This window comes from Salmo salar, chromosome ssa01 (genome assembly GCF_905237065.1).
Source record: "Salmo salar chromosome ssa01, Ssal_v3.1, whole genome shotgun sequence".
Taxonomy (NCBI): Eukaryota; Metazoa; Chordata; class Actinopteri; order Salmoniformes; family Salmonidae; genus Salmo; species Salmo salar.
The window spans coordinates 34,547,260-34,573,889 of NC_059442.1; the positions used below are offsets into that span (position 1 = coordinate 34,547,260).

The 26,630-nt window shown below is 44.3% G+C and overlaps 1 protein-coding gene across 2 annotated transcripts in view; it reads left to right on the forward strand.

Moving 5' to 3' along the window:
* Window positions 1-1,286: 1,286 nt before the first annotated feature.
* Window positions 1,287-26,630, forward strand: part of LOC106601343 (protein Daple) — an 87,202-nt gene continuing 61,858 nt past the window's right edge. For both annotated transcript variants that reach the window (XR_006769652.1, XM_014193488.2), the window contains exons 1-3: window positions 1,287-1,889; window positions 3,135-3,235; window positions 9,010-9,118. Coding sequence is in view for 1 of the 2 variants with exons in the window: in XM_014193488.2 (XP_014048963.2) it covers window positions 1,830-1,889; window positions 3,135-3,235; window positions 9,010-9,118 (270 nt within the window). In the remaining variant the exon portion in view is untranslated. The remainder of the gene's footprint in view (window positions 1,890-3,134; window positions 3,236-9,009; window positions 9,119-26,630) is intronic.

Below are 26,630 nucleotides of genomic sequence, written 5' to 3' on the forward strand. Positions count from 1 at the left end.
AACTTGCTTCCATACAGCCACAAGATTTTTAGTGAGGTCAGGCATTGATGTTGGGCGATAAGTCCTGGCTCACAGTCGGTGTTCCAATTCATCCCAAAGGTGTTTGATGGGGTTGAGGTCAGGGCTCTGTGCAGAGCAGTCAAGTTCTTCCACACCGATCTCAACAAACCATTTCTGTATGGACCTCCCTTTGTGCACGGGGGCACTGTCATGCTGATACAGGAAAGGGCCTTCTCCAAACTGTTGCCACAAAGTTGGAAGCACAGAATAATCTAGAATGCCATTGTATGCTGTAGCGTTAAGATTTCCCTTCAATGGAACTAAGGGGCCTGGTCCGAACCATGAAAAACAGCCCCAGACCATTATTCCTCCTCTACCAAACTTTACAGTTGGCACTATGCATTCGGGCAGGTAGCGTTCTAATGGCATCCTCCAAACACAGATTTGTCCGTCGGACTGCCAGATGGTGAAGTGTGATTCATCACTCCAGAGAACGTGTTTCCAATTCTCCGGAGTCCAATGGTGGCGAGCTTTACACCAATCCAGCCGACGCTTGGCATTGTGCATGGTGATCTTAGGCTTGTGTGCGGCTGCTCAGCCATGGAAACCCATTTCATGAAGCTCCCTACGAACAGACCGGGCAGATCTAGCAGGGAAGATATTTGACAAACTGACTTGTAAGGAAAGGTGGCATCCTATGACGGTGCCATGTTGAAAGTCATTCTACTACCAATGTTTTTTTCTCTGGAGATTGCATGGCTGTGTGTTGATTTTATACACCTGTCAGCAACGGGTGTGGCTGAAATAGCCAAATCCAGTAATTTAAAGGGGTGTCCACATACTTTTATATATAGTGTATATTTAATAAAACCAGATTCTTTTAGACTTTTACTCAAGTGGTATTTTACGGGGTGTTTTTCACTTTGACATGAGTAATTTTCTATTAATTATCTTTACTTTTACACAAGTATGACAATTGGGTACTTTCCACCACTACTTGTGATGTTTGATGACACATACATTTTTGGTAAATGTGTGACCAATTCCCATAGGCAACAACTGCAGTTATTGGTTCTAGACAGTGGATGGTACACTTGTGCAATTTAAAATACTTCATTTGTGTTTCATATTTTTTCTCTAATTACGTAATCTTGATTTAAATCCAGTTTTCTGGGCTCGTGCATTGGCTGTTCTTTGTTCGGTTTGAGGTGTGATACCAGATTTGATAGGCTATCCACGCTGTCACTCAAGCGCGCTATTCAAGCGGTTACAGGTTGTATGATGCTGTGTGTGAAATACATCATGTGCGGCAGAGGCAGGCGTTTGAGCCATGGAGGTGTACAGAACTTGTCGTCGCCGGAAGCATCTGTAACTTTTCTCTTCACGGCCACAATGTTTCTTTTTTGATTAGTCTTCTTTTTAGGTGTTCTTCCAGTCAGTTTACATGGGCAATGTAGCTTGAACATGTGAGCGCGTTTACTTTGTTCTGCTCTTATGGAAGTTTTAGATTAATTTAGTCTAAAACTGGAGTCTGAACGCTATAATTACCCCCCCAAAATTGAATCCCTGTGACCTGCACTGGATTTAAAAAAAGTTGTTTAATATAAAAGGCACTTTTTTGCGTCTTGGGAATCTATATCGACGTGAAGATTTGTCATCGCTAGATCTTCAACAACGTGCGATTTATGTTCGATGCCTCACGGCATTGTTCTGTCTCGACCAGGCATGTAAGGTCCCTCGAGTTGAGGAATGAGTGGCCGCGAGCAATCGGGCGGTGAACACTATTTTCGGATTTAAGAACTGGGTAGAATTATCTGAAGATTCTGAACATGGATATTACAGTGTCAGAGTTGATGGGAAACTTCATGGATACGCCGCTGGTGGTGTGGGTAAGTGAATGTGCACTCAGCAAGTGCCATGGCGGATAATAATTTAACTCGGTGTCCTGCTAACCTGCTCTTGGCCACTTTCATATTTAAATATCCTTGTCCATCTCCTACTCCTAGTGTCATATAAAAAAAAAGTTTTTTTTCTTTCAGACATACAGTAGCAGACTGGTAGACCTGTTCGTTTACATTATTTATTTACTGATTGGTGTTAATCTTTGCTGTAAAGCCAGGAAGTCTGACATTTTCCCAACAAGCCAACACCTTTTTATTGTGTTTTATTCCTATGGTCTATGGGTTTTATTGGCATGACCTACTATTATTCCCTATATCTTGGAACTGACCTTCCATGAAACTGAGCAAGAGCTATGCCAGCTGTTCACACAACCTCTAGCCCGAATTTTGTATCTAGTCCATGAGTGTCAATATTGGTCTATCACAGAGCCATGCTTGTTAGGTCATTGTACTTTGGCTCCATTTTTATCATCACACAAGTCAAGGGAATCATAATGTTGGTTGAACTCGGTGTCACTAGAGTAGAAAGACGAGGACTGTATGTAAGCTATGCCACAGAGGTTCAGAAGACTGTAGCCTGATGGTATAACTTTTGACAACTCCTCTCTGTATGTTTATTGCCATACCATGAATGCAAGGCTTGGATATATGGCATGACAATGGTAGAAGAGTTGGCTACAGCACATAGGCCTACATACACTGTGTCACCAGGCTATGGCTACAACATTGCACAGTATGTCACCAGTCTATGGCTACAGTACACACCATGGTACCAGGCTATACCTTAAGCACATACAGTATGGCACCAGGCTATGGTGGGGGGGGCTGATCCCCCTCATCCTGCCCTGATGTCCTGTTTGGCCAGTCGGCTGGGCCTCAGCCGCTGGCTGCTTGTTCCGCTCTAACAACTCACTACCCTCCGGTCTTTGTTTCGCTCACTGGGCTTCGTCCTCTCTGCTAGCCCTGACTCACCTCTAGGAGGACCTCCTGGTTCCTAGATCTAGAGCCTAAATATCTTGACACGCTCACAAAGTCGTAGACATTATTAATTGAGAGAAAAAACTTGCATTGACATCTGTCAGAGCAGGAAACGTCTGTGTATTCTTGGAAACCGAAAGCACTGACACCCAGATGTGGCCAATCTCTTCATAGGTGAGCTGAGCTCTTTAGAGTAATCCAATCCTGTCTGCCCTTTTCTCTTCCCCTTTTCTCCCTCTCCCCCTCTCCCTTCAGGTGAAGACCTTTGGACCCCTGGGCTCTGGCTCAGAGGACAAGCTCTCCATGTTCATGGATCTGGTGGATGGTGTCTTCCTGCACAAGATCATGACACACATGTGAGTGGACATAAACGTGTGTGCGTGTGTGCATGTTAATCTGGCAGCTGTTTTGTGGCCTCAATCTATTTTATTTCATAACCACATCCTGGCATGGTTTCCCTTACTGGTATCCAACTGTGTTCAGACATCCTACCCCTGCTTTCATGGCTCACTGACTGGATTCTCACTCACTCTTTCAGCTCCTTTTCTGCCCTTCATGAGTCAATGTGATCCTAAAGTCTCTCTCGCTTCTTCCGTCTCACTCGCTTTTTCTTGCGCTCTCGCCTGCCTTTCATGAGTCAATGTGATCCTAAGGCTGCGGTTATATCTGCACAATGTGGCTGTCTGTTTGGTTAGTACTGGGAGGCCTCTCAGAGCTCTTGAGCTCAGAGATGCATTCAGTCTGTCTACTGAAAACGGTGAACACAGACATTCTCACTGCTGGAAATAATTTATGTGAAAATATTGAAGAAGTGTATATTATTTTTTCCATAATGATTGTGATAGTTTGCTCTGACACAGAAAGGGCTGCTTGTTTCTCAAAATTACTGCCCAGATATCGTCTGACAAATTTGACATGGCTCAGTCTTTCTCTAAACCGTCTCAAGTTTCTGAACCATTTCCTGTGCTCTGTCACTTCAAAGGAAAGTGGTGTGCCCTGAATGGCAGGCAATGCAGTCGCAGTCAATGACTTAGTTTAAGAAACTCCCTGTAATGCTGTGACTTGTTTCTGAAATCAGCTACCAATTTTCTCTCTCATCTCTTGCTCTCCTTCAATTACACTCTTCTCTCCTCTCTCCCTCACTCTCTAACTGTGCCTAGCGTCTGTCCCTTTGTGTTGCCCCCAGCTGTGCTAACCATACAGTTCCCCCGCTCCCTCCTCCCCCTCCCCTCCCCCCTCCCCACCCCCTCCTAAGTCCTGTCCTTTAACCTACTTTCCCCTGACTAGCTGCTCCTGCTTCCCCTGGCCTATCTGTCTTAATGAGGGGCTTTAAATGCTGTATGCTCCTCCTCAAACAAAGACAATATTATTATGCACAGGACAAGGGGACAGAAAACAACCCCCGCCAGGACAATGACTGGTATAACTCTGCCATGCATGATTTAGCCATGTAAATAAGTCCATGTGACATCACTGGTATGTCTAGTAATTATCATACGCAATATAAAATAAAGTATGTAGACATCTCTTCAAATTAGTGGATTTGGTTATTTCAGGCACACCCGTTGTTGACAGGTATATAAAATAGAGCACACAGCCATGCAATCTCAATAGATAAACATTGGCAGTAGAATGGCCTTACTGAAGAGCTCAGTGACTTTCAATGTGTCACTGTCATAGGATGCCGCCTTTCCAATAAGTCAGTTCATCAAATGTCTGCCCTGCTAAAGCTTCCCTGGTCAAGTGCTGTTATTATGGAGTGGAAAGGAGCAACAACGGCTCAGCCGCAAAGTGGTAGGTCACACAAGCTCACAGACCTGGATTGCCGTGTGCTGAAGCGCGTAAAAAAAAATCTTCTGACCTCGGTTGCAACGTCAGCACAAGAACAGTTCGTCGGGAGCGTCATGAATTGGGTTTCCATGGCTGAGCAGTCGCACACAAGCCTAAGATCACCATGCGCAATGTCAAGCGTCGGCTGGAGAAGTGTAAAGCTCACCACCATTGGACTCTGGAGCAGTGGAAACACGTTCTCTGGAGTGATGAATCCCACTTTACCATCTGGCATACCGATGGAAGAATCTGAGTTTGGTGGATGCCAGGAGAACGCTACCTGTCCGACTGCATAGTGCCAAATGTAAAGTTAGGTAGAGGAGGAATAATGGTCTGGGGCTGTTTTTCATGGTATGAACCAGGCCCCTTTGTTCCATTGAAGGGAAATCTTAACGCTACAGCATACAATGACATTCTAGACGATTCTGTGCTTCCAACTTTGTGGAAACAGTTTGGGGAATGCCCTTTCCTGTTTCAGCATGACAATGCCCCCGTGCACAAAGTGAGGTCCATACAGAAATGGTTTGTTCCAACATCTACTGGAAACCCTTCCCAGAAGAGTGGAGGCTGTTATAGCTGCAAAGGTGGGACCAACTCCATATTAATCCCCATGATTTTTGAAATGAGATGTTCGAGCAGTTGTAAACATACTTTTGGTCACGTAGTGACACAATGACATGGCATACATTTGAGGGTACACACGGTGGTTAGAGACCCCCCTCTGGTTGTTCCAGATACCATTTTATTATTTTCATGGAAATGTTTCTCCAATACTCAAGCCTGGGCCTGCTCTGGGCATGTATTCTAGTAGTTCTGATATAGGATCAGGCTTTACCTTTTAGATGCAGTGCATTTGGAAAGTATTCATACTCCTTGACTTTGTTACGTTACAGCCTTATTCTAAAATGGATTAAATAAAACATGTTCCTCATCAATCTACACACAATACCCCATAATGACAAAGTCGAGGTACAGATCTGGGGAAAGGTACCAAAAAAATGTCTGCAGCATTGAAGGTCCCCAAGAACACAGTGGCCTTCATCATTCTTAAATGGAAGACGTTTGGAACCACCAAGACTCTTCCTAGAGCTGGCCACCCGGCCAAACTGAGCAAATGGGGGAGAAGGGCCTTGGTCAGGGAGGTGACCAAGAACCCGATGGTCACTCTGACAGAGCTTCAGAGTTCCTCTTTAGTGATGGGAGAACCTTCCAGAAGGACAACCATCTCTGCAGCACTCCACCAATCAAGCCTTTATGGTAGAGTGGCCAGACAGATGCCACTCCCTTGTAAAAGGCACATGACAGCCCGCTTGGAGTTTGCCAAAAGGCACCTAAAGGACTCTCAGACCATGAGAAACAAGATTCTCTAGTCTGAATAAACCAAGATTGAACTCTTTGGCCTGAATGCCAAGTGTCACATCTGGAGGAAACGTGGCACCATCCCTAAGTTGAAGCATGGTGGTGGCATCATCATGCTGTGGGGATGTTTTTCAGCGGGAGGGACTGGGAGACTAGTCAGGATCAAAGGAAAGATGAACGGAGCAGAGAGAGGTACTTGATGAAAACCTGGTCCAGAGTGTTCAGGAGTGGTCCAGCCAGAGCTTGGACTTGAACTTGATCAAACATTTCTGTAGAGATCTGACATTAGATGTGCAGCGACTCTCCCCATCCAACCTGACAGAGCTTGAGAGGATCTACATAGAAGAATGGGAGAAATGCCCCAAATACAGGTGTGCCAAGCTTGTGGCGTCATACCCAAGAAGACTTGAGGCTGTGATCGCTGCCAAAGGTGCTTCAACAAAGTACTGAGTGAAGGGTCTGAATACTTTCTTCCTTTTTTTTATACATTTGCAAACATTTCTAAATGTTTTTTGCTTTGTCATTATGGAGTATTGTGTCTAGATTGAGGGGGAAGAAAAATAAAATATCAAATATCTTATTTTAGAATAAGACTGTAATGTAACAAAATGTGGATAAAGTCAAGGGGTTTGAATACATTCCGAATGCACTGTAATAATGTATACGATTATATGGACAGGGTGAGCGGTGAACCTAGATCAGCCCTCATACTCTAAAACGCTTTTTGGATACAGGGCTCACTCTGCTTTCTCAGCCAGCCAGTGAGAACTGGGAATGGCCATGTCAGAAAGCTGTACATTTAGAACTAAAGGCAGCTAGTACACAAGTTTACCTGAATAAAAAAACTATTCCTTGTTTTTAATCTAAAGCCCTTTCAGAGACTTACTGAAATACTGGCCCAAGCTTGGCAGCATTTGCATGGTGTGCCCACAAAACATATGTAAATGAGGTTAGCACAAACAACACTTATCCAGACCAAGCCCTCAAAACAGCCTAGCCTTGCCAGGAACATGGGCTCTGTCGTAAATGGAACCCTATAGGTCTCTGGTCAAAAGTAGTGCACAGAAAGTATTCACACCCCTTGACTTTTTCCACATTTTGTCTGACAGTCTGTATTTAAAATTGATTTAAATTGAGATTTTGTGTTACTGGTCTACACACAATACCCCATAATGTCAAAGTTGAATTATGTTTTTAGACATTTTTTATAAATGAATGAAAAGGTGAAATGTCTGTGTGCAATAATAGTGTTTTAAAATGATACAATTATCTGTAAGGTCCCTCAGTCGAGCTGTGAATTTCAAACGCAGATTTAACCAATAAAATAAAGCAGACATTGAATATCCCTTTGAGCATGGTGAAGTTATTAAACACACTTTGGATGGTGTATCAATGCACCCAGTCACTACAAAGATACAAGGGTCCTTCCTAACTTAGTTGCTGGAGAGGAAGGAAACCGCTCAGGGATTTCACCATGAGGCCAATGGTAACTTTAAACCAGTTAGTTTAATTGCTGTACTGGGAGCAAACTGAGGATGGATCAACAACTTTGTAGTTACTCAAATGCTAACCTAAATGACCAAGTGAACAGAAATAAGCCTGTACAGCATAAAAACAATTGTCTACTTTCCAACAGACTCTGGAGACATTCACCTTTCAGCAGAACAATAACCAAAAACACAAGGCGACGTCTACACTGGAGTTGCTTACGACATTAAATGTTCCTGAACATGTATTGACTCGGGTGTGACTACTGATGTAAATTATATATTTGTATATTTCATTTTCAATACATTTTGTTACATTTCTGAAAATGTGTTTTCACTTTGTCATTATGCGGTATTGTGTGTAGATGGGGGGGGGTCTATTTTGAATTCAGGCTGTAACACAACAAAATGTGGAATAAGTCAAAGGGTATGGATACTTTCTGAAGGCAAATAGGGTGTCATTTCAGACAAACCCGGTCTCAATGCAAACACTGGACTCATGTCAGACTATAACTAGTCCAATGTCCACTGACTGTTTACCTAACAAGTACAGTAGTTCTGTGACCACCGTATTTAAATGTGTCCTATTGATCAGCTCTATGTATTTCAAGGGTGTTTTCACATTTCTGGTTGGCTTTGTAGATTGAACCCTCTCCTGTGGAGACCTGTGTGTGTGCTTCCAGCTTGTGTAGGGGGACAATGCTGTTCCTGAAAGCCATGTGCATCCATTATAATACATCTGTCAACCAAACAATTGGGTATTCTTGGCCTACTTGTTTCGAGGAAAGAGTGACATCACGTCTGTGTGTTCTGAATAAGCACCATATTATATATGCCGTTCTGCTCTAAAGTGTAGGCTAATCCCCAACAGTAATCTATTTTCCTTTTTTTTGTGTGGATATTTGGTAAAAGCAACTCATTTACTAGAGTTGGTGTACAATACATACAAATGTAGGCTAAAATAGGAATTTATAGGATTATGTACATAATAGTTGTATGTCTCGCATGCCAGACTAAACGCTTCCCAACTGAAACCGTTCCTTAGTTCATGCATATATTATGTCAACATTTTGTGGTGTTTTGGACTTCGGTGCGGGTTTTTTCGGCTGTATTAGATTCATTATTAGATGAATTCTGACTATTTTGAGGAATAGGCTACAAAGTCTCAAAATGGACAAACAGTACTATTGCTCCTTTTCCCCCCTCATTTTTCAGGCGACGGTCTTGTAAGGGAGTATGCAAGCACACTACTTCGGTTCGGCCTGCAGAGATTGGCTAGGCACCAGCCGAACTGAAACATGCTGACGCCTTAAGCAGCTGTTCAAAGAAAATATAGTCGATATAATGCTCAGATAATGCTCAGTAAAGGAAAAGGCTGCTGTTTTTCCTTTTTTTTGTAGTTTACCTACTTTACTACAAAAATAATTTTTCATGTGATGTCTTTTCTTATCCAGAGACCCCAGCCCCACAAACCAGAGAGTGAATAAGAATGTGAACAATGATGTGAACCTACGAATCCAGAACCTCAACATTGTGATCAGGCACATCAAGAACTACTACCAGGTGAGCTCAGTTCTGTCTATCCACTTCCTGTTCACTCACCTCACGCACCTTTTTTAAAACATTTCCTTACCACTTTGAATGCTGCTCACCATGTCAAATTATAGCTACTTACTAATGCACACCTCGTACTCATTTACACGTCCTTCACGTGTAGAGCCAGGAGCTGTGTGTAGTCTCTGGTCTTGGTGATCAGAGAGCAGCTGGTGGGTGTGAGCATCCTGGGGGTTAGACCTGGCTGCTTGGGTGTGGTGCTTATCCCCAGAGGAATGTTTCTCTCTCATTGTTTTGTCTGCTGTCCTTCCACTGACATCTCCATTATCAAACAATTACTAATACATGATGTCCTCTGTTTTAATGAGTTAAATGTTATGGTGATAATTCTGTCGCAATATTTTTGGCAGGTAGAGGTAGGTCAGTCATGAATGACAGCCTATATCAGAAACCAACAGTAGTCTTATCTTATCTAGGTTGCTGTAGGTTTCATCTCACAACCTGTAATTATAGTAATCTGGGAAAATGAATGCTTCCCCTCACGCTATCTTTAGCTGGAGTAGGCTAGTAGTGTTTCATTATGAATCATGATTGCTAGTCCTCCCGTGGAAATCTTTAGAAGAAACTATGCCGACCTTTTAATTCCACTGGAAATGAGTTGGTGAAATCCACTACACACACGGTGAGACAGTGGAGAGCGACCCAACTGTTCTGGCTGACCTCTCTCAACACATTCCTTCTCTGTTTCCTCGGTTTCCCAACTACAGACGTCACACACTCCATTCAGATGCCGCCCTTGGCTGTAAAACACACATACACACTCCATTCAAACACTTCCCGACCCCGCCAGGTCCAAAGTTTCAAATCTGTGCCCGCTTTGTATGTTTATGGTGTCACCTGCTTCAGTTGTTCACACCGAACTATGCAGTGTTGTGTTATCACCCCAAATACTGTATGGAGGTTAGCCTAGTCTCCCTCTTTCAGTTTTACTTTCACACTCTGAATGTCAGAGGCTATTTCCATTGAAGAGTGTTCAATTCACATTACCAATGTGAATGTCACGAGTTGAGAGACGGTCCGGGACGTTCTTGCTTCGCAGTTAAAATGTACCGTAAATGTCACAGTAGCCGCTAGCCAGTAGGCTAGCGAAGCAGGCAAACTATTCAACTAGCTAACGTAATGCAGGCAACCTTTCATGCATCTACCATATTCAACTCTTGATTAATGGGACAAAACCATATTACACTCTTCAATAATGCAACAATTCACAAGCATGTGCCAACATTTCAATGGATTATTTTCTGATCCATGCACATTTAATTTAGCTGCGAGACAAATAGCCAATGGCACAGCTGCTAGCTAACTAACGTTAGGCCTACATGATATCGTTAGCCTAACTTCAGCATAGCAAAAATGTACATTTACATCTCTAATACGAATATAAAAGTACAGTAACTATATCGGTGTCATTCATATTATACAGAGCTGGGTAGCAAGATGAACAAAATGTCTACATTCTCCTCACACAGCTGCACTGTGTTATGCAAGATGGTTTATCTATGTTTCCACACTCAATGTTACAGGGTAGCTTATACAAAACGCTGCCATAGTTGAAAAATCAAACCTGCTCTTGGCTATACTTTGTTCTCGGTTTGGGGAAAAAGGTTATAAATGTATGTGTTCAGTTGCAAGTGGTGCATCAAATTTGATATGAGGTAGCGTTCAAGATGTGAGAAATTCGCACGTTTTAAAGTAAGTCGATTTGAAAAGAGCCTCATTCTCTAATTCTTCTGTTTGAAAGTAGATTTTGTTCGCTTAGTGGTTGGTTATAGTTGATAAAGCAATGGGAAACATAGATGGTGCCTCTGCAGTGTTTTTAATTAGTGTGTGTGTGTGTGTGTTGTGTGACTGAAGAACTCGGTGGTCCTCGTGAAGTGCACACACCCATGGCACTTGCAGGGAGGCCCCTTTCATTAGGTAGATAGGCTAGGACACACACAGGGCCGGGACAATGCCAGTATCGCATTATTCATTAGTACCGTGGCAAGGAAACAAAACACGAAGCGGATTTAACTTCTTTAGGAAAATGGCCTTAATGTTGGAAACAAACATGTTTTCATCCAGAGTCTTAATTTATTTTCCAAGTGAAAGCACACACTATTTGACATCAGGGTTTTAAAGAACCAAAGAGTTTGGTCTGCTTCGTGTTTTAATTTTTACACCCACACACACACTAGGCTAATGAGTAACAGAGGTGTGTGTGTTCAGACCAGGGACTCACCTTCAATGTGAGTAGACTCACCAAGCCACATGGCAACTCAAAGGTTTCTTGCGTAAAGTTTTGCCATTTCCAGTGAACCTTTTCACTTTGGATTGAACGTTTAGAGCCAGATCCACGTGGTTGAGAGTCAAGACTATAGGGCTTAATGGAGTAGGGCTCATATCTCTCTCCCCTGCTCTCTACAGAGGTTTCTGTCTGATCTAATAAATGATGGCCAGTGGAGGGGTAGAGATGTCTTCCCAGGTCCTGCTCCAACCCTGCTGTGGGAGTCTACAGAGATGGGAGAAAGAGGGAGGTGGGGGGGTTCACTCTTCACCCCTCCCCTCTCTCCCTCTCCTCCTGATCAAGAACAGATGTGTTGTCTTTGCCTGGCCTGCGGTCATCTGCCTCCCCTGTAGCCTACATATGTATAGTAGGGAGAAATGTGGGGGAGGGGAGGTGGCTGGCCTTCAGGGCGCCAGCTCCCTGAAGGCCTGTTATAAGATTTCCGGGCCGTGCTAACAGAAACGGTTAGCTTTGGTAATGCATTAGGCCTCTCACTTTAGATTAGCCTCGTCTGGTGTTTTTGTTTTCTAACTAAGTCACTCCAGTCCTGTCCTGGTTCACTAACCCCTCGGCACTCTGACCGCTAATGCCTCATTTCCCCTCAATCAGGCAGTTCTTGTTTAACACAGATATCACTGCCTTGTGTGTGCTCGCGATGCATCTACTCTCCATTTGTTTCACACGACTGATCGTATTAGTCCCAGTTGTGTTCTGTCCTTAACTCTGTGTGAAAGCCGTTAGCTAAAGAGTAAACTCACTTTGTCAAGCTGGATGGATGGATGATTGTGTTCTGTTCCTGCTCCCAGGCCAGCAGTGTTGCTGGTCGGTTGTCTTCTGATGCGTTATTATAGTTTGGTTGATTTGCTATGCAGTATGCTGATTACCATATATTAATGTAGATCGATCAATGTCGTTGACATTTAACCTCAGGTTCCCATCAACCATTGCACAGATCTGTTTGTACTTTATCATGATTCAATATTGACCGTGACGTTTGATCTAGATTAATCCATGGCAATCCGCATACTGCATAGCAAACCAACCAAACACCCTTTAGCTAGCATTGAATGATCACGCAGCTCTCGTTGTAGGTGTCTCCCTCCTTCCCTACCAACCGTTTACCCCCTCAGGGCGCGCATGTTAGTACAGTAAGGGCTGGATGATGTGATATGATCACACAATTGACCATTGAAAAGAAGTTATGTTCACACAAACATGCCCTGAAGGCCTGGCTAGATAAGATATGGTGAGGGTTGCAGACGGGCAAGTATGTGTGAGCCACCATCTGAGAGAAACACTATGTAGGGACGAGTGTGCCATTTGGGTTGCAGGCAATGAAGTTGTAGTTAGATCAATCCTCAACAGGATGTTGCTGTAGGAGGGCTGTATAGAGCACCCCACAGCTTGGGAGCCACTAATCTAAGGCACCAATCGTCTGTCTGTGTGTGTATTCGTCACACAGGAAATTCATTTGATATTGAGTTAATCTGAAAACAGTTTCACAGCTTTGCCAAACACGGCTCAAAACTGACATGCTTATAGAAAGTTTGGCCTAGAAGGCAGTGTTACAGTCCCCCACACCAACCCCCAACTGTACTGTACAACCTGGCAACTGGACCAAACAGTCTTCTTTCCTTACCTTTCATCTGGACCCTATGCTGTTATAAAATATTTGAGTTTTGTACCTTAAGGATTAATAATGCGTTTTAAAACACCAGTTTACAAGTGAAAAGACCAGCCATTTTGTGTGTATGTAGAATGAATGTGTGAGACTTTCTGCGTGTCACAAGGGATGGGGTACTCCTGGTGGTATCCCAACCAGGATTAACAATAACTGCCAAATCTAATACTGGTTTAATACATATACCAGCTTAGCCTGGATTTCAGTCTAAACCTAAAGCATGTCTCACATTTGCTTGCTTAAGCCACCCAGACTGTTCTGGCGGTGCCCCAATTTCATCCAGGAATGGGAGACGGACGTGAAGATATTATGATGACTCTCATCCCATTGAGCCCCATGCACAGTACTACACACTGTAGGTCAGAGACAGCAGGCAGGGCCCCTATTCACTCACAGGGATCATCTCTGTGTCTGCATCCCCCGACTCCCCCCTTATATACTCTCCCCAAATTAGATTAGCTCCCAAATAACAGTCTCTGTGCGCTGCACCATAAAGCGTCCCACCAAAACCTGGACAATGGGGACACGGGGGGGGGGGGCTATTGTCTGGAGAGTCAGGGCACTCCACCTCACTGTAACATGACTCTTTCATTCTCAGATGTGTTACAGGAGAACTGTGTTGTCAGTCAGGACACAGCTCTCAGGTCCTGCTGTATTATGCCTCAAGTACCTTCTATCCATCACCTGTGCTTTGTGTAGTTTGGTGTAGTTTGGTGTATGTGTGATGCTCCTATCACCCTGCAAATGGACCTACATGTGGCACAGACATGCATCTTTTGAATGCAGCCTAGTCTAGCTTGCAAAGGCATTAAGCAGAAGGTTTTTGGCTTGGGACTGTCTGTAGATTGGGCAGTGTGGAGTCTATTGTACTGCATTGCAGCTGAGGCTGGGGTTGAGGCATGGGGTACTCTGATTTGGCCTCCTGGCTCTCCTCTCTTTTCCCAGAGGTGTTCAGTTTCTTCACTGTTAGCTACGGTATTCAGCTGTAAAGCTCTCGAGACCAGCACAAGAGCCACAGGCATTCTCCTTTCTTTTATGTTCTCTCATCTCTCCTTTCGTCCTATTCCTTTTCCTACCTAGCACACTTGTTTCCTATGTAGCACACTCTTGCTCGTTCGCTCGCTAGCTCTCTCTCCCTGTCCTTCTCAAGTATTTTTCTCTCTTTTGTTGTTACCTCTGAAGCCTGGATGTGTGTGGCTCCCCACCCCCCAGTGCAGGAAACCCCCTCCTGAGACCGCTGCCATGGGAAACAAAAACAAGGCCTCTGACTTACTTTTAACTCTTAACATTCTCTCACGGATGCCTGTGCCCTAGATGAGGAGCACCATTCCCAGTCCTAGTGTTTTGGACATTCTGACCTTTGGCTGGTGTGTCGTTTACCTGTATGTGGTGGTTGCCCTGTGGTTCAGTGGCTTATGAGCAGAGGAAAGGCTGATCTTTGTTTACGCTGACCCTCAACACGGAGGCCCCTCAGGGGTGTGTGCTTAGTCCCCTCCTGTACTCCCTGTTTAACCACGACTGCGTGGCCGCGCACGACTCCAACACCAACTTTGCTGATGACACGACGCTGGTGGGCCTGATCACCAACTAGACGCCAGGACAACATCTCCCTCAATGTGGGCAAGACAAATGAGCTTATCGCGAGCTACAGGAAACTGAGGGCCAAACACGCCCCCATTCACATCAACAGGGCTGTAGTGGAGCGGGTCGAGAGCTTCAATCAAGTTCCCCGGTGACCACATTGCTAAGGACCTATAATTGTCCAACCACTCCAAGAGCACAACAGTGCCCCCCCCCCCCAGGAGGCTGAAAAGATTTGGCATGGGCCCTCAGATCCTCAAAGTTCTACAGCTGCACCATTGAGAGCATCTTTACTGGCTGCATCACCGCTTGGTTTGGCAACTGCTTGGCGTCCAACCGCAATCCGCTACAGAGGGTAGTGCGTAATTGGAATGGCCGATTTTTAATTCTGGCCGATTTCAAGTTTTCATAACAATCAGTAATTGTCATTTTTGGACACCGATTATGGCTGATTACACTGCACTCCACGAGGAGACTGCGTGGCAGGCTGACTACCTGTTATGCGATTGCAGCAAGGAGCCAAGGTAAGGTGCTAGCTAGCATTAAACTTATCTTATAAAAAAACAATCAATCTTAACATAATCACTAGTTAACTACACATGGTTGATGATATTACTAGTTTATCTAGCTTGTCCTGCGTTGCATATAATCGATGCGGTGCCTGTTAATTTGTCATTGAATCACAGCCTACTTCGCCAAACGGGTGACTTAAAGTGCATTCGTGAAAAAAGCACTGGCGTTGCACCAATGTGTACCTAACCATAAACATCAATGCCTTTTCTTAAAATCAATACACAAGTATATATTTTTAAACCTGCATATTTAGTTAATATTGCCTGCTAACATGAATTTATTTTAACTAGGGAAATTGTGTCACTTCTTGCGTTCTGTGCAAGCAGAGTCAGGGTATATGCAGCAGTTTGGGCCGCCTGGCTCGTTGAGAACTGTTTGAAGACCATTTCTTCCTAACGAAGACCATCATTAATTTGCCAGAATTTTACATAATTATGACATAACATTGAAGGTTGTGCAATGTAACAGCAATATTTAGACTTATGGATGCCACCTGTTAGATAAAATACGGAACGGTTCCGTATTTCACTGAAAGAATAAACGTTTTGTTTTCGAAATGATAGTTTTCGGATTCGACCATATTAATGACCTAAGGCTCGTATTTCTGTGCGTTATTATATTATAATTAAGTCTACGATTTGATAGGGCAGTCTGACTGAGCGGTGGTAGGCAGCAGCAGGCTCGTAAGCATTCATTCAAACAGCACTTTCGTGCATTTGCTAGCAGCTCTTCGCTGTGCTTCAAGCATTGCGCTGTTTGACTTCAAGCCTATCAACTCCCGAGATTAGGCTGGAAATACTATAGTGCCTATAAGAACATCCAATAGTCAAAGGTATATGAAATACAAATGGTATAGAGAGAGATTGTAATATAATAACTACAACCTAAAACTTCTTACCTGGGAATATTGAAGACTCAGGTTAAAAGGAACCACCAGCTTTCATATGTTCTGAGCAAGGAACTTAAACGTTAGCTTTTTTACATGGCACATATTGCACTTTTACTTTCTTCTCCAACACTTTGTTTTTGCATTATTTAAACCAAATTGAACATGTCATTATTTATTTGAGACTAAATAGATTTTATTGATGTATTATATTAAGTTAAAATAAGTGTTCATTCATTATTGTTGTAATTGTCATTATTATTATTTATATATAAAAAAATCGTCCGATTTTAATCTGTATCGGCGTTGAAAAATCATAATCGGTCGACCTCTAGTAGTGCGTATGGCCCAGTGCATCACGGGAGTCGAACTCCCTGCCGTCCAGGACCTCTATACCAGGCGGTGTCAGAGGAAGGCCCCAAAAATTGTCAAAGCTTCCAGCCACCCATGTCATAGACTGTCTTTCCAGTACCGCATGGCAAACGGTACCGCAGCGCTAAGTCTCTAAGACCAAAAGGCTCATGAACAGCTTCTACTCCCAAGCCATGAGACTGCTAAATAGTTTACCCGGACTATCTGCGTTGACCCTTTTTTTGCACTAACTCTTTTTGACTCTATGCACACATATTGGACTCTACTCACACATACTTACATTGACACTTAAACACACACTCTCACACAACACGTGCACACAGGCACACATTTGCCACACACACACTTCCACACTCATCACATACACTGCTGCTACTGTCGATTATCTATCCTGTTGCCTCGTCACTTTACCTCTACCTATATGTACATAAGGTATCTACCTTAATATCCTCGTACCCCTGCACATCGACTCTGTACTGGTACCCCATGTATATAGCCAAGCTGTCATTGCTATTTTTTCCTATTATTTTAATGTTTGTATTCTGCATTGTTTGGAAGGGCTCGTAAGTAAGCATTTCACTGTTAGTCTACACCTGTTGTTTATGAAGCATGTGACAATTTGATTTGAATGAACAGGACCTGTTAAATATGGTTTCCTCATTTTCCTGGATAGACTCGTACACGGAGAATACTAAAGAAATTGCTCCACTTAGGTTGTGGGGGGGGGAAGAGGTTCAATACACCAGATTCCATAAACTCCAGCCCACATGCTGACATTGGTGTAGCAGCTTGATTACCTGTATGTGGTTGGCCTGTGGGTCAGCGGCTGCTCCATGTAACTCGGCATGATTGATTGTTTCCTGGACCGACTCCGACATATACTGAACAAAAATATAAACTGTACATGTAAAGTGTTGATCCCCTGTTTGATGAGCTGTCCTTTGCCAAGATAATCCATCCACCTGACAGGTGTGACATATCAAGAAGCTGAGTAAACAGCATGATCATTACACAGGTGCACCTTGTGCTGGGGACTATAAAAGGCCACTCTAAAATGTGCAGTTTTGTCACACAACACAACGCCACAGATGTCTGAAGTGTTGAGGGTGCAATTGGCATGCTGACTGTAGGAATGTCCACCAGAGCTGTTGCTGGGGAATTGAATGTTAATTTCACTACCATAAGCTGCCTCCAATGTTGTTTTAGAAAATTTGGCAGTACGTCCAACCGGCCTCACATAAGACAAATGGTGGTCACACCAGATACTGACTGGTTTTCTGATCCACACCCCTACTTAAATGTATTTTAATTTTTTATCTGTGACCACAGATGCATATCTGTATTTCCAGCCATGTGAAATCCATAGATCAGGGCCTAATGAATTCATTTCAATTTCCTGAAGTCCTTTTATGAACTGTAACACTAACTATGTCTTTGAAATTGTAGCATGTTTATTTAAATGTTTTTACAGTTACGTTTAAGTCATTTAGCAGACGCTCTTATCCTGAGTGACCAACAGATTTGTCACCTAGTCGGCTTGGGGATTCGATCCAACGACCTTTTCGGTTACTGGCCAACGCTCTTAAACGCTAGGCTACCTGCCGCCCATGGAGACCACTGACTCATAGCCTACATAGAGAGACCACTGAAGCGTTCCGCTCCACTTATCTTGTGGTGATATGGCATTCTGCACCACCACTAGATTCCATAATCTCTCGACTGTGTGGTGGCTTGTTGGTTCTAAAGACAGCTTTGTCACTGTGTGTAACTGATGAATGAGGTTTTTAGTAGTCTACATAAACTCAGCAAAAAAAGAAATGTCCCTTTTTCAGGACCCTGTCTTTCAAAGATAATTTGTAAAAATCCAAATGACTTCACAGATATTAATTGTAAAGGGTTTAACCACTGTTTCCCATGCTTGTTCAATGAACCATAAACAACTAATGTACATGCACCTGTGGAACGGTTAAGACACTAACAGATTAGACGGTAGGCAATTAAGGTCACAGTTATGAAAACTTAGGACACTAAAGAGGCCTTTCTACTGACTCTAGAAAAACGCCAAAAGAAAGATGCCCAGGGTCCCTGCTCATCTGCGTGAACGTGCCTTAGGCATGCTGCAAGGAGGCATGAGGACTGCAGATGTGGCCAGGGCAATAAATTGCAATGTCCATACTGTGAGACAGTGGCAGACCATGTGTAACAACACCTGCACAGGATCGGTACATCCGAACATCACCTGCGGGACAGGTACAGGATGGCGGCAACAACAACTGCCCAAGTTAAACCAGGAATGCACAATCCCTCCAACAGTGTTCAGGCTGTCCGCAATAGGCTGAGAGAGGCTGGACTGAGGGCTTGTAGGCCTGTTTTTAAGGCAGATCCTCACCAGACATCACCAGCAACGTCGCCTATGGGCATATACCCACCGTCGCTGGACCAAACAGGACTGGCAAAAAGTGCTCTTCACTGACGAGGCGCCGTGTTGTCTCACCAGGAGTGATGGTCGGATTTGCGTTTATCGTCGAAGGAATGAGCGTTACATCGAGGCCTGTACTGTGGAGGGGGATCAATTTGGAGGTGGAGGGTCCGTCATGGTCTGGGGCGGTGTGTCGCGGCATCATCAGACTGTGCCTGCAATGACAACAAGCTATCTCGACACTGTGCATTACAGGGAAGACCTCCCTCATGTGGTACTCTTCCTGCAGGCTCATCCTGACATGACCCTCCAGCATGACAATGACACCAGCCATACTGCTCGTTCTGTGCGTGATTTCCTGCAAGACATTAGTGTCAGTGTTCTGCCATGGCCAGCGAAGAGCCCGGATCTCAGTCCCATTGAGCACGTCTGGGACCTGTTGGATTGGAGGGTGAGGGCTAGGGCCATTTCCCCCCCCCCCAGAAGTGTCCGGGAATTAACCCCCCCCTCCCCCCCTTTGTTCAGGGACACATTATTCCATTTATGTTAGTCACATGTCTGTGGAACTTGTTCAGTTTGTCTCAGTTGTTGAATCTTATGTCCGTTCAAATATTTACATATGTTAAGTTTGCTGAAAATAAATGCAGTTGACAGTGAGAGGTTGTTTCTTTTTTTTGCTGAGTTTATTTACCCAATACCGCCAGAGCATGAAGCCCCTAGCTGATCTGAAATGTGTGAAGAACCCCAGGTCTGACTAATGTGGCGAACCCTCTCTAGTCTAGATCCAGCCAGTCCACATCCTGACTGACTGTATGATTGGCTGAGTTATTTCAGGCCACAGGCAGCCAGTGTGGGTGTGGGGGGGGGGTTTCTGTTTTTTGTATTGATCTCAGATTGCTAAAGGCGTCAGCATGCTTCCGTTCAGCTGGCGGCTAGCCAAACCGAACACGTGTGCTCACACACTCCCTGAAAGACCTTCGCTTGAAAAAATTTGAGACGCTGTAGCCAGTGCTTTTGAGACTTAGTTCCTCAAAGTTGTCCCAATTTATCTGAACTCGAGTTCTGTCATTAATTTTGACGTTTTTGTCGGAGATCTTAGTCGTCCAATTTTTCATCTAAGATGTTTGATGCAGTATTTCTCCAAAGAATGTGCATGAAAACGATTCGAAGAATCCCTACTGTTGACGAATCACCGACGAAGGGGTGTGAACTCTGGCTACTGACTTCGGCTTGCCTTAAGAAAGAAATGTGTGCCCGAACAGCTGAAAAACCCTTACCCAAGTCCAAAATGTCAGAAAATGACTTCATAATATACGCACGAACTGTTTCCGCTGGAAAGCATGTGGGTGATGTCTGTCTGCATTTAATTGCCATATGGGCCATTTCTGCCATGACTGTGTTCGTTAACAGTATTTTGATAGGCATCTGTTTTACTTTAATACACCATTTGCTGCCAACCTGTCCTCTGTGGCACTGGGCCCAAACAGAGCAACATAATCAGGGCCATACACCCCATGGAGGGGTGACTTGGCTTCCTCTGTTCATAGCTTCAGGGGTCTGCTGCCACTGGGCTATAGAAGCAACGATACAGGCACTCACTGGTTTCCAGCAGCCAGGTTGCCCTAGGCTGTAGAGACGGGTGTACTGTACTCTGTAAAGGCACTAGACTAGCATCAGCTCCAGCCCTGCTTGTACCCCATAGGGGCTTGGTCATCAAGTCACCCTATCCCGGTCAACCCATGCCTTATCACACTGACCCCCAGACCTCTACACTCTCCACTCATAGGGACATGATCATGTCAACCCACTCTGGCCCTCAGACCGTCTCAGCAGAGGAGAATGGAACAGCTGGGGAGGGTTCCACAAGACTGCGTCCCCTCAATGGATGCTGGGGGAGGGGATAGGGGAGTTCAGGGGAGGTGTCATCGTACTCAGTCAATAAAGGAGAGGAGAAGTGGGGGGCGGGGTTATCATGGTGGCAGGAATGGCACTTTCCAGCCTGCTGTTGCATTCACACTGAATGGGGCGTTAGTAGGCCTGGTGGTGGGTGTATCGGCTCTGAGACACACACAGTGGGATTTATCAAGTGTGGGGTCTCGGACATTGCTTCAGTCTTATTCTTTTGTGTGTCTTTCTTTTCAACTGGGGTGTCCTTGTCCCAGGTCTTTTGGCAAGAAGCCTTAATGCAGTCTGGGCTATGAAATATGGCAGACAGCCAAAAATAATAATTTTCTGTTTATGAATGATTTCTCATTCATTTGTTACAGAGAAAAGTCTTTGAAATGTGAACAGCGGCGAACCTCCCAGTCAGCCTAGTGTTTGTTGCAGTCATGTGTCTGAGGCTGGGAAGACTTGGTACCCTATTTACTCACTCTGTCAAGTTTGAGCATTTGTTTAATCCAGTGTTGAATAAGTTCTATACTAGCTCTATTCCTTCTTATTTTAGCCCCTTTGTCTTTTCAACAAATCACTCTGTTGTCTCTGTTTTCTGTACAGTATATTTGTATCTACACGGACAATTATTCCCCATCGCTCACACTTTATAAAACCATACAGGCTATGTGATACTCTGTGGTTAGTGACTTAACTGTAGACTAGACGCCCAGGTGAGAAATAATTCAGCACCCTGTGATTAGAATTCTGAAGCTCTGATTGCAGGCACTGTAGCTCGGCATATGCAATCATCAGTGCAGAGAGACGCTTTCTGTACTATTTCAGAAGCATTCACAGAATGATATAGATATGAGTGCTTACAGATGTGTAGTCAGTGCTGTGAGAGGAAGGCTGTCTTCCCCACAGGGAATATGGTGCAAGGGGTCAATTAGCAAGGGAGATGGGCCGCATACATTGTGGGAACTTAATTGACAAGTTGTTTCTCTCACGTGTGCGTGCACGCGCACACACAGGGGAGTGTGCTTAGCTGTGTTATTGATCATAGCCTGGGTCAGCGGTCAGACCAAGGGGGGCGAAGGTGTGCATTTTTTAAATGGGTCCCTGGTACATGATGAAATTCTCACTCACCAGGCTGTTCTATTCAACAATGGCTATTGATCCACTCTCTGGGATTTTCACTGCACATCCACTCAACCAAAATCGAGAGAAAAAAAAAAGATTGACTGGGCCTTTTTTAGCGTTTTTCATTCACTGTAATGTGACATAAACAACCCAGATAGCCAGTGTGTACCCTGTGACGGAGGCAGGTCCTAATCTGTTTCCAGTGCAGCCTGGTAATATCTTCAGTTATTCTGCTGTTTGTTTAGGTAGGTAGGGTGGCAGGTGGGTGCAAGGTGTTGGTTTGGAACAATGCCAGACTGTTCCTAGTTGTGACACCCTCGAGGGCCTCACAGTCCGTACTGTGAGACACCTAAGACGGCGCTACAGGGAGACAGGACGGACAGCTGATCGTCCTCGCAGTGGCCGACCACGTGTAACACCTGCACAGGATTGGTACATCCGAACATAACCTGCGGGACGGGTACCGGATGGCAACAACAACTGCCCAAGTTACACCAGGAACGCACAATCCCTCCATTAGTGCTCAGACTGTCCGCAATAGGCTGAGAGATGCTGGAGTGAGGGCTTGTAGGCCTGTTGTAAGGCATATCCTCACCAGACATCACCGGCAAAAACATGGGCACAAACCCACCTTTGCTGGACCAGACAGGACTGGCAAAAAGTGCTCTTCACTGACGAGTGATGGTCGGATTTGTGTTTGTCAGAGGAATGAGCGTTACACTGAGGCCGGTACTCTGGAGCGGGATTGATTTGATTTGCAGATGGAGGGTCTGTCATGGTCTGGGGTGGTGTGTCACATCACGGACTGAGCTTGTCATTGCAGGCAATCTCAACGCTGTGCGTTACAGGGAAGACATCCTCCTCCCTCATGTGGTACCCTTCCTGCAGGCTCATCCTGACATGACCCTCCAGCATGACAATGCCACCAGCCATACTGCTCATTCTGTGTGTGTGATTTCATGCAAGACAGGAATGTCAGTGTTCTACCATGGCCAGCGAAGAGCCCGGATCACAATCCCATTGAGCACGTCTGGGACCTGTTGGATCGGAGGGCTAGGGCCATTCCCCCCAGAAATGTCTGGGAACTTGCAGGTGCCTTGGTGGAAGAGTGGGGTAACATCTCACAGCAAGAACTGGCAAATCTGGTGCAGTCCATGAGGAGGAGATGCACTGCAGTACTTAATTCAGCTGGTTGCAGCTGTGGAACTTGTTTAGTTTGTCTGTTGAATCTTATGTTCATACAAATATTTACACATGTTAAGTTTGCTGAATTTAAGCGCAGTTGACAGTGAGAGGACGTTTCTTTTTTTTGCTGAGTTTATATAATGTGCTTGTGGGGCCTCATCCCGTAGTACAAGAGCTTCATACTTAATGTAGGGCTTCCCTAACACAGCAGCAGCAGCACTGTTTATAGACCAGTGTTGTCTTCTCCTCAGGAAAACTGTTTTGGGTGTGGTCTCTCTTCCTCTTATAATACCTGGTCATGGAGCTCTGTCTATACAGCCCATTTGTTTACAGTGTACAACTAAAATACAGGACATTGGAATAAAATGGGGGAAAGGAATTTCTTTATTTTAAGTGCAATACCTAAATGGATGAGATTGCCTCTGCTTTCTCCCAGTTACACAGTACACACATTAGTATGTACAGTTGAAGTCGGAAGTTTACATACACTAAGGTTGGAGTCATTTAAACTCGTTTTTCAACCACTCCACAAATTTGTTGTTAACAAACTATAGTTTTGGCAATTCGGTTAGGACATCTACTTTGTGCATGACACAAGTCATTTTTCCAACAATTGTTTAGACAGTGAATTATAAGTGAAATAATCTATCTCAATTCCAGTGGGTCAGAAGTTTACATACACTAAGTTGACTGTGCTTTTAAACAGCTTGGAAAATTCCAGAAAATGTCATGGGTTTAGAAGCTTCTGATAGGCTAATTTGACATCATTTGAGTCAATTGGAGGTGTACCTGTGGATGTATTTCAAGGCCTACCTTCAAACTCAGTGCCCCTTTGCTTGACATCATGGGAAAATTCAAAGAAATCAGCCAAGACCTCAGAAAAACAATTGTAGACCTCCATAAGTCTGGTTCATCCTTGGGAGCAATTTCCAAATACCTGAAGGAACCACGTTCATCTGTACAAACAATAGTGCACAAGGGGGAGGCTTGCAAGCCAAAGAACACCATCAGCAGCATCATGTTGTGGGGGTGCTTTGCTGCAGGAGGGACTGGTGCACTTTACAAAATAGATGGCATAATGAGGAAAGAAAATGATGTGGATATATTGAAGCAACATCTCAAGACATCAGTCAGGAAGTTGAAGCTTGGTCGCAAATGGGTCTTCCAAATGGACAATGACCCCAAGCATACTTCCCAAGTTGTGGCAAAATGGCTTAAGGACAACAAAATCAAGGTATTGGAGAGGCCATCACAAAGCCCTGACCTCAATCCTTTAGAAAATTTGTTGGCAGAACTGGAAAAGCGTGTGCGAGCAAGGAGGCCTACAAACCTGACTCAGTTACACTAGCTCTGTTAGGAGGAATGGGCCAAAATTCCCACTTATTGTGGGAAGCTTGTGGGAGGCTACCCAAAACATTTGACCCAAGTTAAACAATTTAAAGGCAATGCTACCAAATACTAATTGAGTGTATGTATGTCTTCTGACCCGCTGGGAATATGATGAAAGAAATTAAAGCTCAAATATATCTCTATTATTCTGACATTTCACATTCTTAAAACAAAGTGGTGATCCTCAGACAGGCCATTTTTTTACTCAGATTAAATGTCAGGAATTGTGAAACTGAATTTAAATGTATTTGGCTAAGGTGTATGTAAACTTCCGACTTCAATTGTATGTATGTATGTATATGTATGTATGTATGTATGTATGTATGTATGTATGTGGTGCTTTGAAGCAGCCCTGGCGGAGTAGGTGGAAGCAGGAGTCCTGCTGTTCCCATGGGCAGTCTGTGCTGAGGGGGAAAGGCTCGGTGATTGGAAGAGAGGCCCATTGGGGGCATTGTGGCTTGGGGGAACGTTCTCTGACTGACGTTACTGTGTCGAGCCCAGCACTGGTGCGGAGCTACCCAGCCTGCCTCGGCTTTCTCCCTGATCTTGGCTGGTTGGGGAGGAGGAGAGGAGGCTGAAGCTCTCCTCTCTCTGCTTTTGTCTCAACCTTTCACTTGTGCTTGCTTTCACTTGCTGACTCGTCTCCTAATGACGTACATGTAGAATTTGAAACACTTGGTCTACAGCTCCTCTGTCAGCTTTACGTGAACAGGTTAATCGGTCTCCAAATAACCATCAAGTCAAAGGTCCAGAAAACCAAACAAAAACACGTGACCTATGGATTTCCTAGATTGCAGAGCTCTGTGTTGTTCTGCATAGCAACATAGGAAGAGGAAATGGGGCCCAAGCATCTTTTTTTTTCTTCCAACATTTCTGGCCTGTGATCTTTCTTTGACCCTCTGGCCCCAACATGTTCAAACGATGGTTCCATAATGTTACTGAGCTGTAGATGATGATGATGATGATGATCACGAAGTCATTTTCATTCTCCTCCCCACTTCCCTGTTTAAACAAAGGTAGATTTTACAGTGGAGATGGCTGTTGTCAAGGACACGTCTACCTATTGCACAGTACACACCTGAGCACACGAAGGTATGAGGTCAGCCAGAAACTGTTTTAGTTTTTGTACTGAAGGAGTTATCATTGTTGGGTGGATAATGGAGAGAGGGTAGGAGAGGAGATATTTGACTCCAGTACCTGAACATGACCTCACCTGTTCCTGCAGGCTGAAATCGATCTGCACTTATCAATAATGTAAACCCGACCTCTTTTTGTTAGTGTCCCAGCCTGTTTTCCACTAACATGACTGATAAACCAGCGTTGTGTTCAGTTGGACCCACCATAGCATCTCCATCACCTTTTTTAAACGGTAAACTGAAAATATAGATTTTTTTCTGATTGGACAAGTCCATATAGTCCCTCCCTCCCTGTTTTGTCATTTCAATTATACATTTTTTTTTATTTGTGCCTAATGATTATGACCCAGTACTGGGAAAAACAAGGCAAATATCTCTCTCCTATCTCCATCAATAAGGTCTAGTTAGAGCCTTGAAGGCACCATCTGCCTGGCTTTTGTCATGTTTAATTTACACTGGTTTGGTTTCTCTTATGCTGAATTAGATGATTTGGACTAGCTGACAGCAGGAGTTGACCAGGCAAAGAGATTATGCTTTCCAAATGACACCCTATTCTCGTTATAGTGCTCTACATTTGACAAGAGCCTAGTCAAAAGTAGTGCCCTATAATGGGAATATGGTGCCATTTGGGTCGTAGACCGAGATAGCTAGGGAACTCTATTTAGCTATGCATCATAGCCAACACCTGCAGCTACTGTTAGTGTCCTCACTGGCCCGTCCTCCAGAGGGTAAACCGATAGGCAGCCGGGCTCAGAGCTGCGGTTCTCCCTCAGCTTCCTCTCGCTGATCATCTGCCTGCTGAAACATGATGGCTTGAGCCTGTTACACCTCTACAAAGCCCCAGTGCTAGCCATATTATACAAATCTTTTAATGGGACATTGTTTAATGATGTTGCTTCCCTAAATTGATCTAGTTAAGTAACCATTCAATTAAGAGCTGTTTTCTAAAAAGGCCTGG